Consider the following 23,300-nt stretch of genomic DNA (forward strand, 5'->3'; position numbering starts at 1 on the left):
TCAAGACTATTTGTGACGTTGAACTTCATAAAAGAGTGATTCACCATGGTTTCTGAGATTTTCTGTTTCTCTATTTACAAATTTTATGCTGACTCTATATTGATCTTAGTAAAAGATGTCCACAAAAGGTTTTCAGACAATACTCAAGGCTCATCTTCCTTCCTTCCTCAAAAGGTTTTTAAATAGTCTGTTGACTGAAATATTGATGGCTAAAAATTGTCTAGTCGGTCATTAGGAAAGTGCTCCAGTTTGTATATATGCAGTCAGTGACAACTAGATCACAGCTGCTACCAAGCCATAAGTGAACCACTTAAGATGACATTGATTTTAGCAAAGATCCTGCTGTCAGAGGTGTTAAAATATTGTGAATCTTAGAAGAAATATGACACTACTCTCTCCCTTTGTATTTCTTGGAATTCAACTAATATTCCACTTCTGTGAACCTCTAATTAGCTCCTAGGACTTTGTTAGTAGCTGTCTTCTTTGAAATCCAATAGCACCTTTTAATTTAATTAAAAGGACAAAATAATAAGTTTGCATGAAAATAATCCATGCACATAGTTACAGAAACTTACTGTAATAAAGCACAGCAGTCCCTTACCCCACTCCCTTCACTTTGTTATTCCTGGTTTTGAGAACAACTGACTTGAACCATTTTTGGTTTTAGCTTTTCCTTTGGCTAACTCTGTAAGGCTAAATAATATGCTTATACTGACTTTTTTTCTTTTCATTTATAACCTTTAAATAGATACCATGGTAGGAAGGAATTTATCTTAATAATTTCACCTTTCTCTCTTTCTCCTCCATTATAATTATATTAATTTTCTGACATCTTTTATTGGTTACATTTAAATTCCACAACCTTTTTTTGTTTCATTCACTATAGATAGTTTCTCTTGACTCATTACTTCAAGAGGTTGGGCTATTTCCACCCTTTGCCTTCTCACCATCTCTCCTTTTATAATTATACCACCCCAATTTTTTATACTACTATAATTTTGACAACTGTACAGTGAGAATACTGATGATATTTATGTTTAATATTTGTAATTAAGTCTTTCATTTTTGTCTATTGATTAGGCCAAAAAATTGAAAAATCAATAAATAGCAGCATTAATGCTTTTAGAACTTTGTATTACTCATCACAGAACCAAGAAGAGTCCTAGAATCATATTTTGCTCAGTATGACTTCTAAGCCACCCAATGGAGAATATTCCTAGAATCAAGGTTAAAGGGATCTTCCTTCTTTCAAATGGATTAATTCCAGTGTTTGCTTAAAATTGTGCCATATTTTATTAGAGTTCATATTTAGATCAGGACTTTTTATAAAGCTTTTTTCCAGCTAACTTATTTTTTTCTTCTAGAAGATTTATGAGTCTTATTTATTAATTCTTAATTTTCAGTGTTTTACTCATTCTCTTTATTTTTTGGAATCCATTCCATTCTTTGTTTTGAAGTCTATTTTGAACTCATATTCTTATTTGGACTGGTGGCTTCAAATTTAGACTATGACTTTCTTTTTTCCCTTGTGTAATTCTGATTTCTTGTTTTATTTTCAAATTTTTGCAGCTTCAGAATCGTAGTATGTTTTGAGTTGCCTTCCTTTATCCTGGCCTTTTCCTTTCAGGGGTCACCTGTACTCCATCTGCTATCTGGACAGGTCATTCTCAAGACTGCAGAGCCATCAATTGGCTTGTAGTCAAGCTTTTCAGGATCCCAAATCCCCAGTCCTTTCCTGGTTTACTCCTCATTTTGTTAGAATACATCATAAAGTTACTTCGGAGAAAGAGATTCACAGGATGTAAATTTTCTAAGTCATTGTGTTGTTTAAATTTATTTGTTTTGTTCAGATACTTTCTTGATTGGCTAATAGAATTTTAAACTGCAAATAATTTTCCATTGTCATTCTAGATAGCTTTCTGTAATTCTGTGTTTTGAGATGAAACATTTGTTTTAATTAGGTTCTCATTGCTTTGGTTATTTTTTTCTTCTCTTGAAACTCTTCTTTTCTCTTCTGCAATTTTTAAATGGTATGTTTAGGAATGGATTTTTGTTTTCCATTCCTTTTCCTTGGAAGTTGCTAGATTTTTTTTTTTTCCAGTTTAAAGACTTGAGTCTCATCAGTTCTGGGAAATTTTCTTATATTATTTCACTGATTATTTTCTCTTTAGTCTGTTTTTCTGGAAATGCTATTGGTTGGTTATGAATCACTTGATCTTATTCCCCACTCTCTACCTTGGGGAGGAATTAATTATGCAAATGTGTTTAAATAAAAGAATGGTTGTCTTATGTAAGGAAGAACAATATGATCTATTTGGTCACTTAACTCAGTGAATCAGTTGAATTAAAGTGAGTCAAATCAATTATTGGACTGAATTACTTAGTCACCAGTCAGCTCAGTCAAAACACTTAGTCTAGTGATATGTATATTTGTGACATACCCTGATTATGAAATTGCCTTTAGGTTTATTCTATGAGACAATGTTGTATCAGAAAGAGGTAGCATAAAAAAAGCTGGGAGGACTTTGTACACATTTAATACCATTAGATAATGAAGATGCCACACTGAATTGGTTTCTAGAAATCCTTAAGATACATTGTGGGATCAAGTGTGTAAAGAACCAAAATTCTGGTGAAAAACTCAGAGTCTGACAAACAAATTTACCAGACTACAAAATGGTAATACTCACCCATCTTTTTCCTAAGAGTCATTTAAGTTGTGAACTAAACAAGCGTGTTTTTCTGTTTGCTTGTCACATGCTACCAGTTCTCAGATACAACTTATAAGACGTGTTTCTCACTTAATACTTTATAATATTCTTTGTGATCAAGCTGTGATTTCTGTTTTAAACTAAAGCCTCACTTTCACTTTTCCCTTTCATGCATTGGAGAAGGAAATGGCAACCCACTCCAGTGTTCTTGCCTGGAGAATCCCAGGGACGGGGGAGCCTGGTGGGCCGCCGTCTATGGGGTCGCATAGAGTCGGACACGACTGAAGCGACTTAGCAGCAGCAGCAGCACAGGGCTTAACATAATAAATATCTACTTCCTTCTGTTCTCTTCCTTGCAAAACATGTAAACAAGCTCCCTGGCAGTGGGATTTCCAGACAGAAAGATGCATTGGTATGTAAGTTTTAGGATCGTGAAATTGTTACAAGTGAATAAAACAATTACTGCTGTTGTATTTTCCAAATAAAAGTAATGTATTCTTAAAGGAGACTTATTTCCCCCTTTTTAAGCAAAGATTTTGTACTAAAAATGTTCAGAAAGCTCCCAGGGATTATTTCACTATTCAAGTACAGTATTACAGATTCTAAGGGTAGAGAATGAATGATAATTAACTCTACAGATTGTGAAGGTGCAGGTCGCTCGGTCGTGTCCGACTCCTTGCCAGCCCATGGACTGTACAGTCCATAGAATTCTCCAGGCCAGAATACTGGAGTGGGTAGCCTTTCCCTTCTCCAGGGGCTCTTCCCAACGCAGGGATCGAACCCGTGTCTCCCACATTACAGGTGGATTCTTTACCAGCTGAGCCACAAGGGAAGCCCAAAAAAGAAAAAAAACAAAAACAAAAAAACTAAAGCTTCTCAGAATCATAAGCAGCTCTGAAAGGGATTGTAGGGATGGTCCTTCAGTCTGATAAGGAAGCTGAGATCAAGATCAAGAATAGTGATGTCCCAGGTCTTACACCTGATTAATCAAAAGGGCCTCGATTGGCATCCAAGACTTCTGATACCTAATTCAGGGCTTTTTACCTCAGATTAATTTTCATATAGTGAACTGAATCCCAAATATGAGATAATAAAAAAGACTGGAACACCAAAAGCCTTTAATGTTTCCTTATAAATCTAAGGTAAATATATTTAAATTATACTCTCATTCGATTTCATGACATAGTAGTAAAAATAATCTTATTCGTGGTATATTTCAAATTGGATAGAATTCATGGGAAAGTTTGTCTCTGAAGTCATCCCTATCATCTGCATATATGAAGCCATCAAACTCTCCTTGAATTACCGATAAGTTGCTAATGTGAATATTGTGTGTGAGCTAAGTCACTTCAGTCATGCCTGACTCTGCGACAGGGGTTTCCAAAACCATGTTGCAAAAATTTCTCTTCATTGGAAATAAATATGCAGTTCATTACCTATGCTATAATGATTCAACTTTGTGGTATCATAATAAAGATAAAGACTTTAGGAAATGAAAGGAATTTAAGAATTGAGCACACATACACACACACAAAAATGAAGAGTGTGATATTTATGATGTTAGGTCAGCTGTACATATTTATTTGGCATTGTAAGCTTTTTTTGTTTAGTTAAAAATTCAGTCTCATCTATGATACCTGTCCTGATTTGTCATGTAATGAAGGAACATTGCCATTTTTTTGATTAAGCCATATATGAATGTATTGCTTATGTTTTAACTCTGTAAAATAGCATGTGCATAGGAATGAACCTAAAACTTACAGTTTTACATTCTGTAAATGTAAATACTGTTAAATGCTGATACTGATCCAGAGTATTATTATCGGATTACAGTTTAAATAATTCTTAATTTTAATCCTTTTCCTTTTATATTTTCCCATAGGTGGCTTGTGTATATGTTATTTTTTTAATTTGTGTGTGTACTGGTTTTAGATTTACTGTTTTTTAGGTGTACTTCTCTGAAGATGATTTGTCAAAAATTCTGTGTGGCTTTGTTACATTGGGGTAAGTTATTTGCTTTTAAAATGTCCATATATGAGGTAGAGATTTTACCCTTAGAGATGTTGTTTCGTTTATTGGCTGACTAAATTTCCCATTTCCAGTTAGGAATTCTCTTGCCCTTGATTAAAAATGCAAACCAAACAAAAATAGAAGTGTGAAAATGAATACTCTTCCCAGCCTCCTGGAAACAGTATGATGGGTATCCTTCCAGAAACATACCCTCCCCCCACCACACACACACACACATTCATATCTCCAGTCACAAAAATAGAATTGGTCTGTCTATTCTGTATTTTTCTTTTTCCTGCTTAACAGTTTTCCAGTTTATCCTCATAACTTTTCTTGTTAGTGTTCATTAATATACATATTTATTTAATGATTGCATAACAATGAACTTTAGGAATATACCTTACATTATAAACTTATTTGAACAATTCCCGTTGTTAGACATTTCTTTTTCTGTAATAAATTATGCTACATTGAAATTCATATTACATACATCTTTGTGTATTTTGGAGAGTATTTCTATAGGTTAATTTATGAAGAGGAATTTCTATGTTGAGTAGTAAATACAAGTTTGAATTTGATAGGTACTGTGAAATCTCCTCCAAGCTTTTTGCCTTTTGCAGTCCAACATGAGTATGTAAGTGGTAGCTAAGACAGTAAAGACCCAGGTTCAATCCCTGGGTCACGAAGATCCCTGGAGAAGGGAATGGCTACCCACTCCAATATTCTTGCCTGGAGAATTCCATGGACAGAGGAGCCTGGTGGGCTACAGTCCATGGGGTCACAAAGAGTCAGACATGACTGATTAACACACATTTGATTGCATTCCTGCCAAAGATATGCATTATCATTCCTTTACTTGGAAATAAGGTATAATGACATTTAAATATTTTGATTTTATTTAGCAAATGTAGCATTATTAAATTACAAATATGTATGTATCAGATGATCATCAAAACTTTAATTCTCTTTATCTAGGACTGGTTTACTTGGCGATAATATTTAAAATAAATGGCTATCATATAGAATAACAGACTTACTCTAAAATGGAAAAGAAATGTCATTTAAAAGGTATTCCCCATTATGATTCTGGTAAACAATGACAAGATAATGTTATAAGGGGATATTATCAAGGGATTGTGTATGCCTTGGGAATTCCCACGTTGACTACCACCAGAAGATTATGTTCCAAAATTAAATGTATACTAGTCTTCCTCCTACTTATTGCAGGAATATCCTGGAGAGAAAGCATTCTTTTAAAATCTTGTGTTTTAACTTTCTGTGAAGCATGACAGGCTTCTGTTTGAAAGTAGTCACACAATGCCAGTAACTTTTGAGTATATAGCTATGGTTTTCTCAGGTCCACTTATACTTGGATTTTTTAAAAATAGTGAATACCACGGTACTGCAGGGTCCAAGGTTAGTGGAATCTGCAGATGCAGAGAAGTTGTGCATACAGAGGAACTGTGTATAGGGAGGGCCAACTACAAGTTATATGCAAATTTTCCACTGCTTAGAGGGTCAATGGCCTGAACCCGTGCGTTGTACTGCTCTCAATGGTTTCTTACAGCATTCTAGAAATATTTTTATTTTCTTTAAACTCAAATCATCTAATTTAGATTGTGTTCCAAGTCTTTGAAACTAAAGTCAGGCTGTCTTTAGGAAAACCCTTTTTTTCCCCCCTAGCAACCATTACATGTGTATCAACTGGTTCTGAGCATCTCTTTGGTTACACTAGTCTTTAAAGGTGCCCTGAGAAGCTTTCCTATGGCTCTTCTATCTTACACATACTATTGTTTGTCATTGTAGCCAGCTATGTAGCTACAGAAAATATCCAGAATAATTCCACTGTTACAGAATTCAGAAAAACTGGACCACAAGGGACTATCAAAGAAAGATAACATTCTCTTTTATATTTTCTAATTTTTATTAGGTTCCATGGTAATGTTTTACATTGGTTTTTCAAAAGGTTTGTGGTTTGGTCAAGTTTTGTGAATCAGAAGATGTCTGGGGCCTTAATGTATAACATATGACAATACATATGATATGATAACATAAACTTACGCCTTCAGATGAATATTCTGGACTCCTTGCCATTTAGGGTTCATTTTTGAGGAAAGAAATATCATTTGCAAAGGAAGCATGTAAACAAAATAGAATCATCTTTTAATTAAGCTGATTCAGTAGTTACCATGTGACATTCAGTATTACATTTTAATTTTCAAATACTTTGAGGATTTTAGGCTAATTTCAGTTTAGTCAACTGAATCTTCCATGTGCAGCTAGAGAATATAATGTTTTTAATTAGTATTTATTATTTTGTAAAATGAAAGAAACACCCTAATTTCTTTTTAGTGAGAAGTTCTAATTTCAAAAACACGTGTTAGTAGGATTGAGTCCAAAGGATCACAATTGCAGTGATGATTCACTTTTGATGATGTTATGATACCTAATTGTTCAGTGTGGGAAAAATAAAATTAGTTCATGATAGTCCTTTTTGCCTTAATTTTTATATCTGATACATATTTCTATTAATATTTATAGAATGCTCTAGAAACCAAAGTTAAGAGTCATTACTTGTGTATTTGAATATTTTTACATGTATTACTTTTGTAATTTAGAATAGCACTTTTGTGAACTGATTTTAAAAATTTCTGTTTTCTTACATTTTAACATTTACCATAATCCTTCAAAGGTCTCACTCTATAGACGCCATGCAAAATTCTTAGAATTCTCATTCTGCATTGCTTTGTATATGAGGCAACACAATTGTTGGATGATTAGAATAACTTGTAAAAGAAAGAATTATGGAGAATTAATTATTTTATTTTCAAACAATTATTTAAAAAACAAGTATCACTTTTAAGGTTTTCTGGAAGGGTACAGGTTTATAAAATTGTTCTTAATTTTATGGGTGAGTGATACATTATCTTTAATCAGCAGTGAATGTTTCCTGTAAGAAGTCTGTCATTGTTCATCAATTATTGGAGGATACTAAGGACATATCTTACGTGATATTGTATATCTGGAGAATCATGGGCATATTCAGGAAATCATCTAGCTGTTCTGATGTTGAAGACAGACCCTTTCTAAAATCACTCATTGAAAGTAGTGTTAACATTTTGGCATTATTCTCCTTAAGAAATATTAAAACAGCACTTTAATATTTGCTTATATAATTGCACATCCAGATGCCATTAGGCTGGAAGTCCATTAGAGTAATTTATTTATTTTTTTGGTAAAGGAAATTGAGTTTAGCTGTAATTTACTTTCATTAAAATATAAATATGAGTTGTTAGATTAATGGGGTAAATGAAGTGTGAATTTCCAAAAAGGGTTGCTAAAGAGTCAAGTTATCTCCATAAGTAAACGTACCCTCTTAAGTATAACACAGTGTTCAATGGAAGCACCGAGTTATGCATTAGGCATTGATTGAGCACTTAGAAAGTTTAATAATAACTATTGAGAACGACATCATTTACTCTTAGATACTTCCTATTGATATCTTAATCAAAATGATTAATTGCTTTTCTCTGTGTCTTTTAAATGTCCTAACAGAATTTATTTATGTAATAACTGCATTTAACTTGGCATATCCAATTACTCCCTGGAAATTTAAGTTGTCTTGCATGCCATCAAATACAACATATGACTTCTTCTTTCCTCCTGGAATCTCAAAGAACACTTCAAATTTGAATGGACGTTATGAGGCAGTTGTTGAAACTAAGCTTAATTCAAGTGGTACCTACTTATCTAACTTATCATCCAGAACAACTTTCCACTGTTGCTTTTGGAGCGAGGAAGATAAAAACTGCTCTGTATATACAGACGACATTGAAGGGAAGGCATTTGTTACAACAGTAAATTCTTTAGTTTTTCAGCAAACAGGTAAGTATTTTAATGTTCCAAGCATTAGTTGTTACTTAACTATATTGGATAAAATATTTTCATTCTCTGAAACTTGTGTGAAATAGATGTCTCTGGATGTGATTCTAAGTAAATATTACCATTTTATATTAGTGATAAAATTAGGATTATCATGTGACCAAACTAATAAGTCCCCAGTTATTTTATGTCCCATGGAAATAAAAATGTAAATGAGGGAATTTTTTAACCTTAAAATATATTTTTATAGTCTTCTAAATTTGCTTTAAAATAAAAAAGTGTATCTTATTCTTTTTAAATAGATAAAATATCAAATGGCAGATAATCCTGTTGAATTAAATTCTGAAGCAAGTAAGGAATCTCAGTAGCCAATGCATATATTTTAAATCACTTTTTTCTTGTTATTTAAGTGTAATGTATACTGAATGTAGCTAGTGTAATTAATAATTTTGCATCTGGAAATATAAACAACAAAATTATCTCCAAGCCTTCTGGAAGAGCTAAATAGAACAGAGACAATTAGCACCATAAACATCTATAATATGAAAATAAAGGCATATATCAATATAGTACTCCTGTGTAGGGTTCATCAGAATTTCTCAGCCTCAAAATTTTTGACATTATGGGCCAGGTGATTCTTGGTTATGGGGGACTGGTTTGTGCGTTATACCAGTGACTCAGTGGTAAAGAATCCACCTGCAATGCAGGAGACACAGGAGCCATGGACTTGATCCCTGGGTTGGGAAGATTCCCTGGAGAAGGAAATGGCAACCCACTCCAGTATTCTTGCCTGGAGAATCCCATGGACAGAGGAGCCTGGCAGGTTACAGTCCATAGAGTTGCAAAGAGTCGGACATAACTGAGCTGCTAAGCTCAAGCATGGGATGTTTAGAAGCATCCCTGGCTTCTACCCAGCTGATGCCTGTAACACTCACTCAGCAGTTGTGACAATCAAAATGGATCTCCAGACTTTGCCACATGTCCCTTGTAGTGCCAAAGCACCACTGATTAGATGGAAGAAATAGTTTGTTGAAATCAGGTTAGGAGTAAGGATAAAGCATAACTGTTCAGTAAGATCAGAGTTTTAAAACAAGTTAGAGGTAATACTGATCTTCCCTGGTGGCTCAAACGGTAAAAGCGTCTGCCTACAATGCCTACCATGTAGGAGACCCGGGTTCAATCCCTGGGTCGGGAAGATCTCCTGGAGAAGGAAATGGCAACCCACTCCAGTATTCTTGCCTGGAAAATCCCATGGATGGTGGAACCTGGTAGGCTACAGTCTATGGGGTCACAAAAAGTCGGACACGACTGAGCAACTTCTCTTCAAATACTTCCTAGTGTCTCTGTCTTTAGGCATTTAATTTTAAATGAAGCACTTTTTTTAATTTGTAAGGGAGCTTAACTTCACCATTCCAGTGATTGTTGGATATATTAAGAATGGACTTAAAATGTGAAGGTCCTTGTGACTAGCCTTGAAATGATCAAAAAATGTTAGCACTTTTTTCAGTTATCAAGTGAAATGATTATGATGCTGCAGATTTTAATTTATGTATAGAGAAGGCAGTAGCACCCCACTCCAGTACTCTTGCCTGGAAAATCCCATGGATGGATGAGCCTGGTAGGCTGCAGTCCATGGGGTCGAGAAGAGTTAGACACGATTGAGCGACTTCACTTTCACTTTTCACTTTTCACTTTCACACACTAGAGAAGGAAATGGCAACCCACTCCAGTGTTCTTGCCTGGAGAATCCCAGGGACGGGGGAGCCTGGTGGGCTGCCGTCTATGGGGTCGCACAGAGTCGGACACGAAGTGACTTAGCAGCAAGGGCTATTAACTAGTTAGTTTATTGTGTTTAACTTTGTGTAACTAAAGTTACTAGGTTAAGTGGTGGTTACTGAGGATTTCCATGTAATTTTCTGCCACATGGGCTATTTACTTCATAAGGCTCAACCGATGCAAAGTCACTACTAGCTAGAAATTCTCCAAATGGGGAAATATGTTAGTATTGCTTAAGATACTTTTGGTGTTGTATTAAATTAGTCATAATTTTTAGCTGTTGCTGTGCCTGCTTTCTAAATTACAAATCACCAATAGTTTATCAGGTGAATTTTTCAGTATACAGTGAAATATACTCTCCTTATTTGTATGTGGGGCCTATAATATTATAATAACAAAAAGTTAAGATATGCATCTTATTGGTGATTCCAGTGTGAATCACCATGCTTTACCGCTAAAAGCAGACACAGAAATGCTACACTAAATTTTCTGTACTTTGATCGTTCATGGTCTCTTGTCTCTTGGAAAGTGGGGATGAACTGAACTAGGTGAGTTTTGGGGTCTTCTGTCCTACATAAGTGGTTCAAGATTTTAAAAAATTTGAGAAACAATAATTGAATTTAATTCTCTTGCTTTATGAAGAAGGAAACTGAAGGCCAAAGGGACTAAATGGGCACAGACATATGACCAATTAGAGCTTGTTCTTTTTCTCTCAGAATGGACAGTGGTAGTTGTATCAGAACACTGGTAAATTTAATTTAGCCCTTCCATTTCATTGGGCTGTTCAGAATGGTTTTTTCAGATTTAATTTAGTTTATTTTTAATTCAGGTGCAAACTGGAACATACAGTGCTGGATGAAAGAGGACTTGAAATTATTCATCTGTAATATTGAGTCATTATTTAAGAATCCTTTCAAGAATTATGACCTTAAGGTCCATCTTTTATATGTTCTGTAAGTACCAAATAAATAAAATTTGACATTCCCATGACACAATTTTTTTTTTCTGTAATACAAGAGCTTCCATATACAGAAGTAGATTACAAAAGCTCTCCTATCCCTATATTTCCTTTTATATCAGTGTACATTTCTGTGTTTTTTGTATGACTTTCTCCTCCCATTAGGTTTTCTCTTTTCTCCTCATATTGGCTCAGGTAGCAAGACATTGTAGATGTGGATGGGCATATATTTGCAAAGAAGTGTAAACTCAATTCAGGAGTCTTAGGTATTTGACTGAAGAAAGGGGGAAAGTTTATATTTATTTTTCTGGCAGATTTTTCTCTCATATTTGATCTTTTTATTGTCTTGAAAATGTGTGTGCTTAATATATGTTTGTGCTCGGTAGAAAGCCACAACAGTGGTTTCAAACAGCCATACTTACAATTCTTACAGTAAATAGGTCATTCAAATTTTTCTAATAATTCCAGTGATAATACCTACTATTCCTATTTGAATTAAAATAAAATTGTTTGGCTGTGCTGTGCTAGAAACTGTCCATATAAAGATGAATAGAGACAGAAAGAAGAATGATGGCTGCCGGGGACTAGAGGAGGGGTAATGAAGAATTCTTGTTTAAATGGGTATAGAGTTTCAGTTTGGGAAGATGACAAAAATTCTGAAGTTGAATGGTAAGGATGGTTACCCAACAGTGTGAATGTACTGTCACTGTATTTTGTACACTTAAAATGGTATATGTTGTGTACATTTTACCACAGTAAAAAAATTTAAAGAACACAGATGTCAACAAAAGGATGTATTCAGACACTTTGCTAAATGTGTGTTTTACTTCAACTTTTTAAGATAACTGGAATGGTTGATTTATATATTTCTTCTCACTATTTTGCCATATGTTGTCCTATGTATTTTTAGACTCTATTGTTGGATACATCTATGTTCATAACTGTTACATCTTCTTGATATACTTTCCCATTAACCTTACACAACATCATTCTTTGTTTTGCCTCATGCTTTTAATTTTGAAAATGTATTTTGTCTTATATTTTAAAAAAGAATAGTTATAGTCTCTGCTCTTGAGCCATTCATAGATTAGTGATTTGGACAGATATGTACAAATATGTCTCAAAATAGGATTTGAGTTTTAGTGATGACTGATGTGGGAGCACAAGACTGATGTGAGAGCCTCAGGTGGGGAAGTCTAGTGTACTGGTGGGAAAAGAGAGGAGTGAAGGTTTCCCTAGGAAGGAGACAGCTGAGTTGAGATTTCAAGGATGAGTGAGCTAATAACCAAAAATATGAAAAATTTCTTGTATAAAGGTAAATAAGACAAATTTTAGAAGAAGCAAAGCTACTATCATCCTTATTTTTCTACTGACTATCAGACTGTAGTTAATATTTACAACTTACGTTAAATGGCTGGACTGATTTTGTCTTTTGGCCCTGCCACGTGGCTTGCAGGATCTTAGTTCCCTGCCCAGGGATCAGACCAGTGCCCTCTGCAGTGGAAGTGCTGGTCTCTAACCACTGGACGGCCAGGGGATTCCCTGAACTAATTTTTAAAGTCACCCTAGGAGTAGAACAGATAAGACACCCCCTGCTGTCTCATCTGGAGATTGAGTGTGATAATTTTCACCTCTGATGCTGATCACTAGATAAGTCTAGAAGTCCCTGCAAACCCCTGCTGCTTTAACAAGTGCAGGTCTCATTAGGGCCAGTGTCTTGAATGGGCGTATCTGATTGGTGAGAATGTGCTATATCTATCTGCCAGTGTTTCAGTCTACCAGAAGAGTAGTTTTTCCAGGGAGATGCTGGGGGCAGCTAGTAGATAAATGTCCACAACAGAAATGACTGGGCTGCAAATCTCAAGAGGCCCAAGAAGCTTAGCTGAGTAGTGAAATGGGGAAGGTGGAGGAGTAATAGGCAATGCTCAGCCAAAGGAGAACATCTAAAGGATGGGAAAGAATGAGCTTGCTTCTAGTTTATAGAAAATGACCCAGCAGAGAGAGAAAAATTGAAGATATGGTAGAAGGGGACACGCTGAATATTTGTGACAGAGAGTGAATAGTTGAATAGGCAAGTTCCAGAAAAAGAGCACAGATGAAGGTTGGTCTTAGAGCAAAGGAAACTCACCACAACTTCTGGGTCTTGAGCGAAGAAAGGAAGCATTGTGGTTGATGAAGATATATTTGACCTCTGGGGCATAAAGTTTCCTGCTTTATTTAACCAAAACACATTTTAGCTCAGAGAAACTAATTCCTTTACAATGAAGTACATTTTTGTGATGATCTGAATACTTTGGTGGTGATCAAAGTCTCACTAGGTGCCATTTGAGAGAATTTCAAATCTTATCAGTGAGGTAGGGTAATGTGCCCAGTTTGATAGCTCTATGACAATGTGTAAGGATTTATATTTTATAATGTGTGGGCCATAGTTATGTCTGGACGTCTGCATTCTATGATATATTCTATGTATGAATATATCAGAGCATTTCAAAATTGCATAGTAAATTAGGAATAGCTGAGAATTTGAACTTTAGTCAGCTAAGTGGTCATTGGTCTGTTCTTCTAAATGGACCCAGAAAAATGAGAAAATTATAATATTAAACAGATTTTTCAACTTGCTCATATGATGAATTTAGTACATTCTTTTAACCTTCTTTTATTTTGAACTCAGGTTTCTAAAAATATGAATATAGGAAAACCTGTCCTATTACATACCATTTGAGAAATGTCTTGTTTTTCTTTTCTTTCCACTTATTAAAAGAAATAATTTTTATTATTTTTGGCCATACCATGTGGTGTGTGGGATCTTTATTCGCCAGCTGAGGATTGAACCCTGGTCCCCTGCAGTGGACGTGTGGAGTCTCAACCACTGGATTGCCAGGGAATTCCCATTTGCCACTTTATTTGTAGTCTTCACTGTATAATTTGGTTACTATGTCCATTTTACCAACTCTCACATGCTGTTTCTGTCTTGAATGGTATTTCTGTGTACATCTTTGGGCAATACATCTCCAAATAATTTAAATAAGACTCTTCAGCTCAGGAGGAAGAACTGACCAATATAACAGATGAAACCTCTATGGAATAGGAAATCTATAATGATGATTACTATAGAAAAGTTTTTCATCAAAAGCACCTCCCTAATGCGTTAGAAAATTCACAAGAGAACTCTTTCAAATTCTTCTGTGTGTAAATAAGTATATATTTAAAGGGAACTAAAATCTTGCATTGTTTGAACTCAGATATTAATGTTTGTCAGAGAATCCAAAGTACAGCATGACAGAAATTTGCTATTTTGAAATTTTCTCTTAAACTTAGGAAGGAAATCCTCTTCTTCCTTTGTGAAGTGCCTATGAGTACATCAGACACTGAACTGAGTATAGGGAACAGCGTTAAGCAATTCAGACTCAACCCTTGCCCTCTTGGACCTAATAGTAAAGATAAAGAACATAAAGTTTGAAAATGCTGTGATATAATACCTACGGGGACTTGCAGAAACATATGCTAGAAGTATCTGTTTAGATTCTAAGCGGGGAGAGAAGAATGAACCAGAGAGAGTGAAGAGCATTTTCAATAAAACACAGTCAAATAAAGGCATTTGAGAACTTGAAATTCCCAAATGTGTGGTTGGGAAGCTGGGGAATGATGAGAAATCAAGGTGGATGAATAGGCAAGGGTGACGAGGGAGTTTGGACTTTTGTAACTGCTAACACCCAGTTTATTTGTCTCTTCAGAATCGCTCTGTCAGCATTCTCAGTGATTTCAGCACCCACCTGAATGGTCTTCAATTTCTTCAAAGCTTTATTTTGACTCATCTTGTTTTCACCACATCTAGTTCACCAATTCTCATGGATCTTGCCACTGCTGATAAACTGGATCTTTTTTATAATTTCAGTTTCAAGGATCCTACTCTTTGACCACATGTCCCCCAACCCCTCATATTAGGCCTACTCCCTTTATTACCTCAGCCTCCTGCAGTCTAAGCCAAAGTGTTTCTCTCACAAGATCACACAGCAGCCTGGGAATCTTACTAGGATTCACTCTATTAGATAAAAGCCCATAGAGCTCTTAGAAATAAGCTCTTCCCTGCCTTCCCTTTGATTTTTGCTCAGAAGCCATTTCATAGTTCTAACATTGTTTGCCAACTGGAGAGGCTGAGAATGTCACAACTCTCAAGTACTATTAAAAATTCTTTTGTCTAATAGCCCTTTCTCAAGGAATATCTCTCCTCTTGCAGCACGAAGAAACAAGAGGCACTTTCAACACTTGTTTGGAAATTGCCTGGAGAGAGATCACCAGTTCAGTAGGCACCTTCTATTCTGTCCACAGAACCGCAGATGTGTTACATAGCTTTCGGACACAACATAAAGAAGACCCCATTTCCTCCAGTCTCCAATCACATATTTCCCACTTCCTTTCATGTCCTCACTGGCAGTGTCCTTAAAATGTAGGTTTCTGCCAACAGTCTATTCAAGGTATTTCACGCTTTCTCCACATGCTTCTCCAAATACTTCCAGCCTCTCTCCATCACCTAGTTTGAAAGCCACAGCCACTTTTTTAGGTATTATAGCAGCACCCCACTTCCAGGTACTGGTATCTTCCTTGGCTATCTATGCCATATAATAAATTACCCCAAATTTAGTGGCCTAAAACAAAAATCATTCATCATTTCATAGCTTCTATGGGTCCAGAACCCAGCTGCAACATCTGGAGACATCTGCCTCAGTGTCTTTCACAAGGCTGCCATGCAAATGTCAGCTAGGACTGCAGTTATTTTAAGGTTCAATTTTAGGAGGATCTGTTTGCGAGCTCACTCCCTCGGCTTCCAAGGTCCCCAGGGACCACTGGTCAGAAAGCCTTTGTCTCTCCCTGGCTTTGACAGGAGGCCTCCCCCAGTTCTTTGTCTCATGGGTTCTCCATGGAGCACATCACACTATGGCAGCTGGCTTCCCTTGGAGGGAGCCTGAGAAACTCACTGATGATCTTGCTTTTGGTTTCCACTGGGAAAACGGGAGTGGGGGTGCGAGTTCTCATTTTCGCTTTTCTCACCAAAATCTATCATCCTGCTGATGTCTGTGCCTGTTCAGTTTTCCTTGTCATCTTTAACTGCTAATGTGCTCCAATATAAAATGAACCCTTTCTTCTGTGTTTTGAGTCCCATCCCCTGTTGTCACTCAAGGAATTTGTTCTTGCAGTTATTTCCTCTCGTTCCTGCATCATCAAGTTTTCCTCTCAGCCAATACATATGCTGCAATAACTCTCATTTACTTTTGAATTTATGTTTTAATTGGAGTATAATTACTTTACAATGTTTTGTTAGTTTCTGCTGTACAGCAATGTGAATAAGCTCTAATTATAAATATACCTCCTCCCTCTTAAGCTTTCCTCCCACCTCCCCATCTCACCCCTTTAGGTCATAACAGAGCACCAAGCTAAGCTCCCTGCTATATAGCAGCTTCACACTAGCTATCTCTTTTACACATGATAGTGTATTTATTTATTTATTTTTTAACCAATCCATTGATTTTTAATGTATGAAGTGTAACATTTTCAAATATCAAGTGAAAAGCATATTATAAATCTATTTTTTGGCACTTTAACATGTCTTTAATGCAAATGTCCATTTTAGTATTCATTTGGTGCCCAAGCTCCAATGAATCATTGGAGTGGAATTTTGTTGCCTACCAGGACCCTGAGCTAGGGGTGGGGGCAGAAATTAGCAGAAGACCCGTGACTTAATTCTGGAACTTCTTGGCTGCATGGCCCTAAACCATTTTTTGGATTCCTTGTGCTTCATTTTCATCCTGTGTAAAATGAGTCTTAATGGTACCTGTTCCTCAAGTCCTTAACTCAGTAAGGTATAGACCACAATGCTTACTCTCCTGGTTTGGATTCGTATAAGCATGGTCTGTACTAACCCAGTATATGACCTCCTGGGCATGTTGCATGTTGCTGAATAACTGCTAACATCTGTGTCTAAACATTGGTATACACTCAGGCCAAGAGTTTCAAGAGATGGTTTGCTTTTATTTCCATTACTCTGGGAGGTGGGTCATAGAGGATCCTGCTGTGATTTATGTCAGAGAGTGTTTTGCCTATGTTTTCCTCTAGGAGTTTTATAGTTTCTGGTCTTACATTTAGATCTTTAATCCATTTTGAGTTTGTTTTTGTGTTTGGTGTTAGAAAGTTTTCTAATTTCATCCTTTTACAAGTCGTTGACCAGTTTTCCCAGCACCACTTGTTAAAGAGATTATCTTTTCTCCATTAGCTTCCAATGATAGTGTGTTTATGTCAGTGTTGCTTCTCAATTCATCCCACCCTCTCCTTCCCCTCCTGTGTCGACAAGTCCATTCTCTATATCTGTCTCTATTCCTGCCCTACACATAAGTTCATCAGTACCATTTTTCTAGATTCCATATACATGCATTAATATACAATATTTATTTTTCTGTTTCTGACATAATTCACTCTGTATGACAGACTCTAGCTTCATCTAAATCATTACAAATGACTCAATTTCATTCCTTTTTATGGCTGAGCAACATTTAATTACATATATATATATATATACACATACACACACCAAATCAATAACTCCCATTTAAAACATAGGTTTCCTTGGTCACAAATTTCCACCAAGTAATTACCCAGTTTCACTACTGCCTTTAAAGAAAACCAAGTTTTGAACTATGTGAATACAGTCTTCAGAAGTTAATATAAAAAGGTCAACAAAACTGTCTTCTGGCCATAAGGGAATAGTATATTCTGGAATTACTCCTCTATTATAAACAATTAGAAAGCCTGATAAAAGAAGAAACATCTATTTTCAGATAATGGACAAAGTCAAAACAGAACAGTGATTCCTGAGAGAAGGAAACAAAGCAAGTTCTATATTATTAACGTTTTCTGGGCTGGAGGCAGCTTCCAGGACATGATACAAGGAGGGGGAACTCAAACAGAACCCTACAATATTGCTGAACTGAGGAGACAAGAGAGAAGAGTTCAGAATAAAATCGGGCTTGATTAATGGAGCAGAATACTCAAAGTAGAGAGGTACAGAGAAATTAGCATACAGTTCAGTTCAGTCGCTCAGTCAAGTCTGACTCTTTGCAACCCATGGACTGCAGCACGCCAGGCCTCCCTGTCCGTCACCAACTCCCAGAGTTTACTCAAACTCATGTCCATTGAGTCAGTGATGCCATCCAACCATCTCATCCTCTGTCGTCTCCTTCTCCTCCTGCCTTCAATCTTTCCTAGCATCAGAGTCTTTTTAAATGAGTCAGTTCTTCTCATTAGGTGGCCTAAGTATTGGAGTTTCAGGTTCAATATCAGTCCTTCCAATGAACATTCAGGACTGATTTCCTTTAGGATGGACTGTTGGGTCTCCTTGCGGTCCAAGGGACTCTCAAGAGTCTTCTCCAAAGCATCAATTCTTCATCACTCAGCTTTCTTTATAGTCCAACTCTCACATCCATACATGACCACTGGAAAAACCATAGCCTTGACTAGACAGGCCTCTGTTGGCAAAGTAATGTCTCTGCTTTTTACTATGCTGTCTAGGTTGCTCATAACCTTTCTTCCAAGGAGTAAGCGTCTTTTAACTTCATGGCTGTAGTCACCATCTGCAGTGATTTTGTAACCTAAAAAAATAAAGTCTCTTACTGTTTCCCCATCTATTTGCCATGAAGTGATGGGACCAGATGCCATGATCTTAATTTTCTGAATGTTGAGCTTTAATCCAACTGTTTCACTCTCCTCTTTCACTTACATCAAGAGGCTCTTTAGTTTTTCTTCGCTTTCTGCCATAAGGGTGGTGTCATCTGCATATCTGAGGTTATTGATATTTCTCCTGGCAATCTTGATTCCAGCTTGTGCTTCATCCAGCCCAGTGTTTCTCATGATGTACTCTGCATATAAGTTAATTAAGCAGGGTGACAATATACAGCCTTGATGTACTCCTTTCCCTGTTTGGAACCAGTCTGTTGTTCCATGTCCAGTTCTAACTGTTGCTTCCTGACCTGTATACAGATTTCTCAAGAGGCAGGTCAGGTGATCTGGTATGCTCATCTCTTTCAGAATTTTCCACAGTTTGTGGTGATCCACACAGTCAATGGCTTAGGCATAGTCAATAAAGTAGAAATAGATGTTTTTCTGGAACTCTCTTGCTTTTTTGATAACCCAATGGGTGTTGGCAATTTGATCTCTGGTTCCTCTGCCTTTTCTAAAACCAACTTGAGCATCTGGAAGTTCATGGTTCACTTATTGTTGAAGCCTGGCTTGAAGAATTTTGAGCATTACTTTAATAGCATGTGAGATGAGTGCAATTGTGCAATAGTTTGAGCATTCTTTGGGATTGCCTTTCTTTGGGAATTAGCATCGGGGTTGCCTTGATTCTTTGTCTAAATACCAGTCCATCCATGATCTTGGGAAAGAAAACTTCTTGAAAAAGAAGTCAGTAGAACTGTAAGCTAAGGAATTCCCAGAAGTCACACAGGGCCAGGAATAATTAGTTTCTTATAAAGAGATTTGGAGAGTCCTTGTTGAAAGGCAAAGGAGAAAAGGAAAGATATACCCACTTGAATGCAGGGTCTCAAAGAATAGCAATAAGAAATAAGAATGCCTTCCTCTGTGATCAATGCAAAGAAATAGAGGAAAACAACAGAATGGGAAAGACTAGAGATCTCTTCAAAAAAATTAGAGATACCAAGGGAACATTTCATGCAAAGATGGGCACAATAAAGGACAGAAATGGTATGGACCTAACAGAAGCAGAAGATATTAAGAAGAGGTGGCAAGAATACACAGAAGAACTATCCAAAAAAGATCTTCATGACCCAGATAACCATGATGGTGTGATCACTCACCTCGAGCCAGACATCCTGGAATGTGAAGTCAAGTGGGCCTTAGGAAGAATCACTATGCACAAAGCTAGTGGAGGTGATGAAATTCCAGTTGAGCAATTTCAAATCCTAAAAGATGATGCTGTGAAAGTGATGCACTTAATATGTCAGCCAATTTGGAAAACTCAGCAGTGGCCACAGGACTGGAAAAGGTCAGTTTTCATTCCAATCCCAAAGAAGGGCAATGCCAAAGAATGTTTAAACTATCGCACAATTGCACTCATCTCACACACTAGCAAAGTAATGCTCAAAATTCTCCAAGTCATGCTTCAACAATATGTGAACCATGAACTTCCAGATGTTCAAGCTGGACTTAGAAAAGGCAGAGGAACCAGAGATCAAATTGCCAATATCTGTTGGATCATTGAAAAAGCAAGTGAGTTCCAGAAAAATATCTACTTCTGCTTCATTGATCACACTTAAGTCTTTGTGTAGATCACAGCAAACTGGCAAATTCTTCAAAAGATGGGAATACCAGACCACCTGACCTGCCTCCTGAGAAATCTGTATGCAGGTCAAGAAATAACAGTTAGACCCGGACATGGAACAACAGACTGGTTCCAAATTTGGAAAGGAGTATGTCAAGGCTGTATATTGTCACCCTGTTTATTTACCTCATATGCAGAGTACATCATGAGAAATGCCAGGCTGGATGAAGCACAAGCTGGAATCAAGATTGCTAGGAGAAATATCAATAACCTCAGATACACAGATGACACCACCCTTATGACAGAAAGTGAAGAAGAACTAAAGAACTTCTTGATGAAAGTGAAAGAAGAGAGTGAAAAAGTTGGTTTAAATCTCAACATTCAAAAAGCCAAGGTCATGGCATCTGGTTGCATCACTTCACAGCAAATTGATGGGGAAGCAATGGCTGCTGCTAAGCTGCTAAGTCACTTCAGTCATGTCCGACTCTGTGCGAACCCATAGATGGCCTCCCAGCAAGCTCTCCTGTCCCTGGGATTCTCCAGGCAAGAACACTGGAGTGGGTTGCCATCTCCTTCTCCAATGCCTGAAAGTGAAAAGGGAAAGTGAAGTCACTCAGTCGTGTCCAACTCTTATCAAACTCAAGGACTGCAGCCTACCAGGCTCCTCGGTCCGTGGGATTTTCCAGGTACTGGAGTGGGGTGCCATTGCCTTCTCTGGGGAAGCAATGGAAACAGTGACAAACTTTATTTTCTTAGGCTCCAAAATCACTGCAGATGGTAACTGGCCATGAAATTAAAGATACTTTTTCCATGGAAGAAAAACTATGACCAACCTAGACAGCATATTAAAAAGAGATATTACTTTGCTGACAAAGGTCTGTCTAGTCAAAGCTATGGTTTTTCCAGTAGTCATTTATGGATGTGAGATCTGGACCATAAAGAAAGCTGAGTGCTGAAGAATTGATGCTCTTGAACTGTGATGTTGGAGGAGACTCTTGAGAGTCCCTTGGACTGCAAGGAAATCCAACCAGTCAATCCTAAAGGAAATGAATCCTGAATATTCATTGGAAGGAGTGATGTTGAAGCTGAAACTCCAATACTTTGGCTACCTGATGTGAAGAACTGACTCACTGGAAAAGACCCTGACTCTGGGAAAGATTGAAGGCAGGAGGAGAAAGGGATGACAGAGGTTGAGATGGTTGGATGGCATCACTGACTCAATGGACATGAGTTAGAACAAGTTCAAGGGAGTTGGTAATGGACAGGGAAGCCTGGCGTGATGCAGTCCATGGGGTTTGCAAAGAGTTGGACATGACTGAGCTACTGAAGTGTTGAATACCAGCAGAAACCCCATAATATCCACACTTTAAAATGGGTCCAGCCAGCCTGGATGAGAAGCCAATTTGGGGGAGAATTGATACATGTCTTTGTATGACTGAGTCCCTTCACTATTCATCTGAAACTATCACAACATTATTAATAGTCTATCCCCCAATACCCAAAATAAAAAGTTTTAAAAAAGTGTGGCCAGATTAGCCCTAGCATCAAGGCTGATCTACATTTCCCCCTAAAGAGCTTAAAAGGTTCACACTTAAGTCACCCAAATAACCAATTGCCAGAACAAAATTCAACATTCTCTAAGAAAAAACAGCATGATCCAACACTCAAAAATGTAATATTCACCATGTCTGGCATCCTGTGAAAAATTCTGCATATATGAAGGACAGGAAAAAGTAAACCATAACCCAGAGAAAAAGAAAAAAATAGACAATAGATGCGGACTCAGAAATGGCCGAGATGATAGAACCAGCAGATGATTAGTAGTAATATCCTCCATGTACTCAAGGATATAAAGAAAATATGAATGTAATAAGAGAAATTGACAGTATAAAAAAGAACCAACTAAAATTTTGAGAGAAGAAACATGCGTTATTTGTAAAGTAAACAAGTGTGCTCAGTGTTAATTGAGAAATTTTAGACATCAGATCAGATCAGTCACTCAGTCGTGTCCGACTCTTTGCAACCCCATGAATCGCAGCATGCCAGGCCTCCCTGTCCATCACCAACCCCTGGAGTTCACTGAGACTCACGTCCATCGAGTCAGTGATGCCATCCAGCCATCTCATCCTCTGTCGTCCCCTTCTCCTCCTGCCCCCAATCCCTCCCAGCATCAGGGTCTTTTCCAATGAATCAACTCTTCTCATGAGGTGGCCAAAGTACTGGAGTTTCAGCTTTAGCATCAGTCCTTCCAAAGAACACCCAGGACTGATCTCCTTCAGAATGGACTGGTTGGATCTCCTTGCAGTCCAAGGGACTCTCAAGCGTCTTCTCCAACACCACAGTTCAAAAGCATCAATTCTTCGGCGCTCAGCCTTCTTCACAGTCCAACTCTCACATCCATACATGACCACAGGAAAAACCATAGCCTTGACTAGAGGAATTTTTGTTGGCAAAGTAATGTCTCTGCTTTTGAATATGCTATCTAGGTTGGTCATGACTTTCCTTCCAAGGAGTAAGCGTCTTTTAATTTCATGGCTGCAGTCACCATCTGTAGTGATTTTGGAGCCCAGAAAATAAAGTCTGACACTGTTTCCACTGTTTCCCCATCTATTTCCCATGAAGTGGTGGGACTGGA

At 37.1% G+C, this 23,300-nt stretch overlaps 1 protein-coding gene across 5 annotated transcripts in view; it reads left to right on the forward strand.

The window, feature by feature from the left end:
* The window catches only part of LEPR (leptin receptor), a 93,806-nt gene that overhangs the window by 15,954 nt on the left and 54,552 nt on the right, over nucleotides 1-23,300 (forward strand). For 3 of the 5 annotated variants that reach the window (XM_010850265.1, XM_010850269.1, XM_010850267.1), the window contains 3 exons: nucleotides 4,660-4,715; nucleotides 8,277-8,606; nucleotides 11,209-11,332. In XM_010850265.1, coding sequence (XP_010848567.1) covers nucleotides 4,676-4,715; nucleotides 8,277-8,606; nucleotides 11,209-11,332 — 494 coding nt within the window. In that variant the 5' untranslated portion in view covers nucleotides 4,660-4,675. Of the gene's footprint in view, nucleotides 1-4,643; nucleotides 4,716-5,696; nucleotides 5,790-8,276; nucleotides 8,607-11,208; nucleotides 11,333-23,300 lie in introns of all 5 variants that reach the window. The other 2 variants (XM_010850268.1, XM_010850266.1) reach the window with 2 other exon arrangements.

Source organism: Bison bison, unplaced genomic scaffold, assembly GCF_000754665.1.
Source record: "Bison bison bison isolate TAMUID 2011002044 unplaced genomic scaffold, Bison_UMD1.0 scf7180017864290, whole genome shotgun sequence".
Taxonomy (NCBI): Eukaryota; Metazoa; Chordata; class Mammalia; order Artiodactyla; family Bovidae; genus Bison; species Bison bison.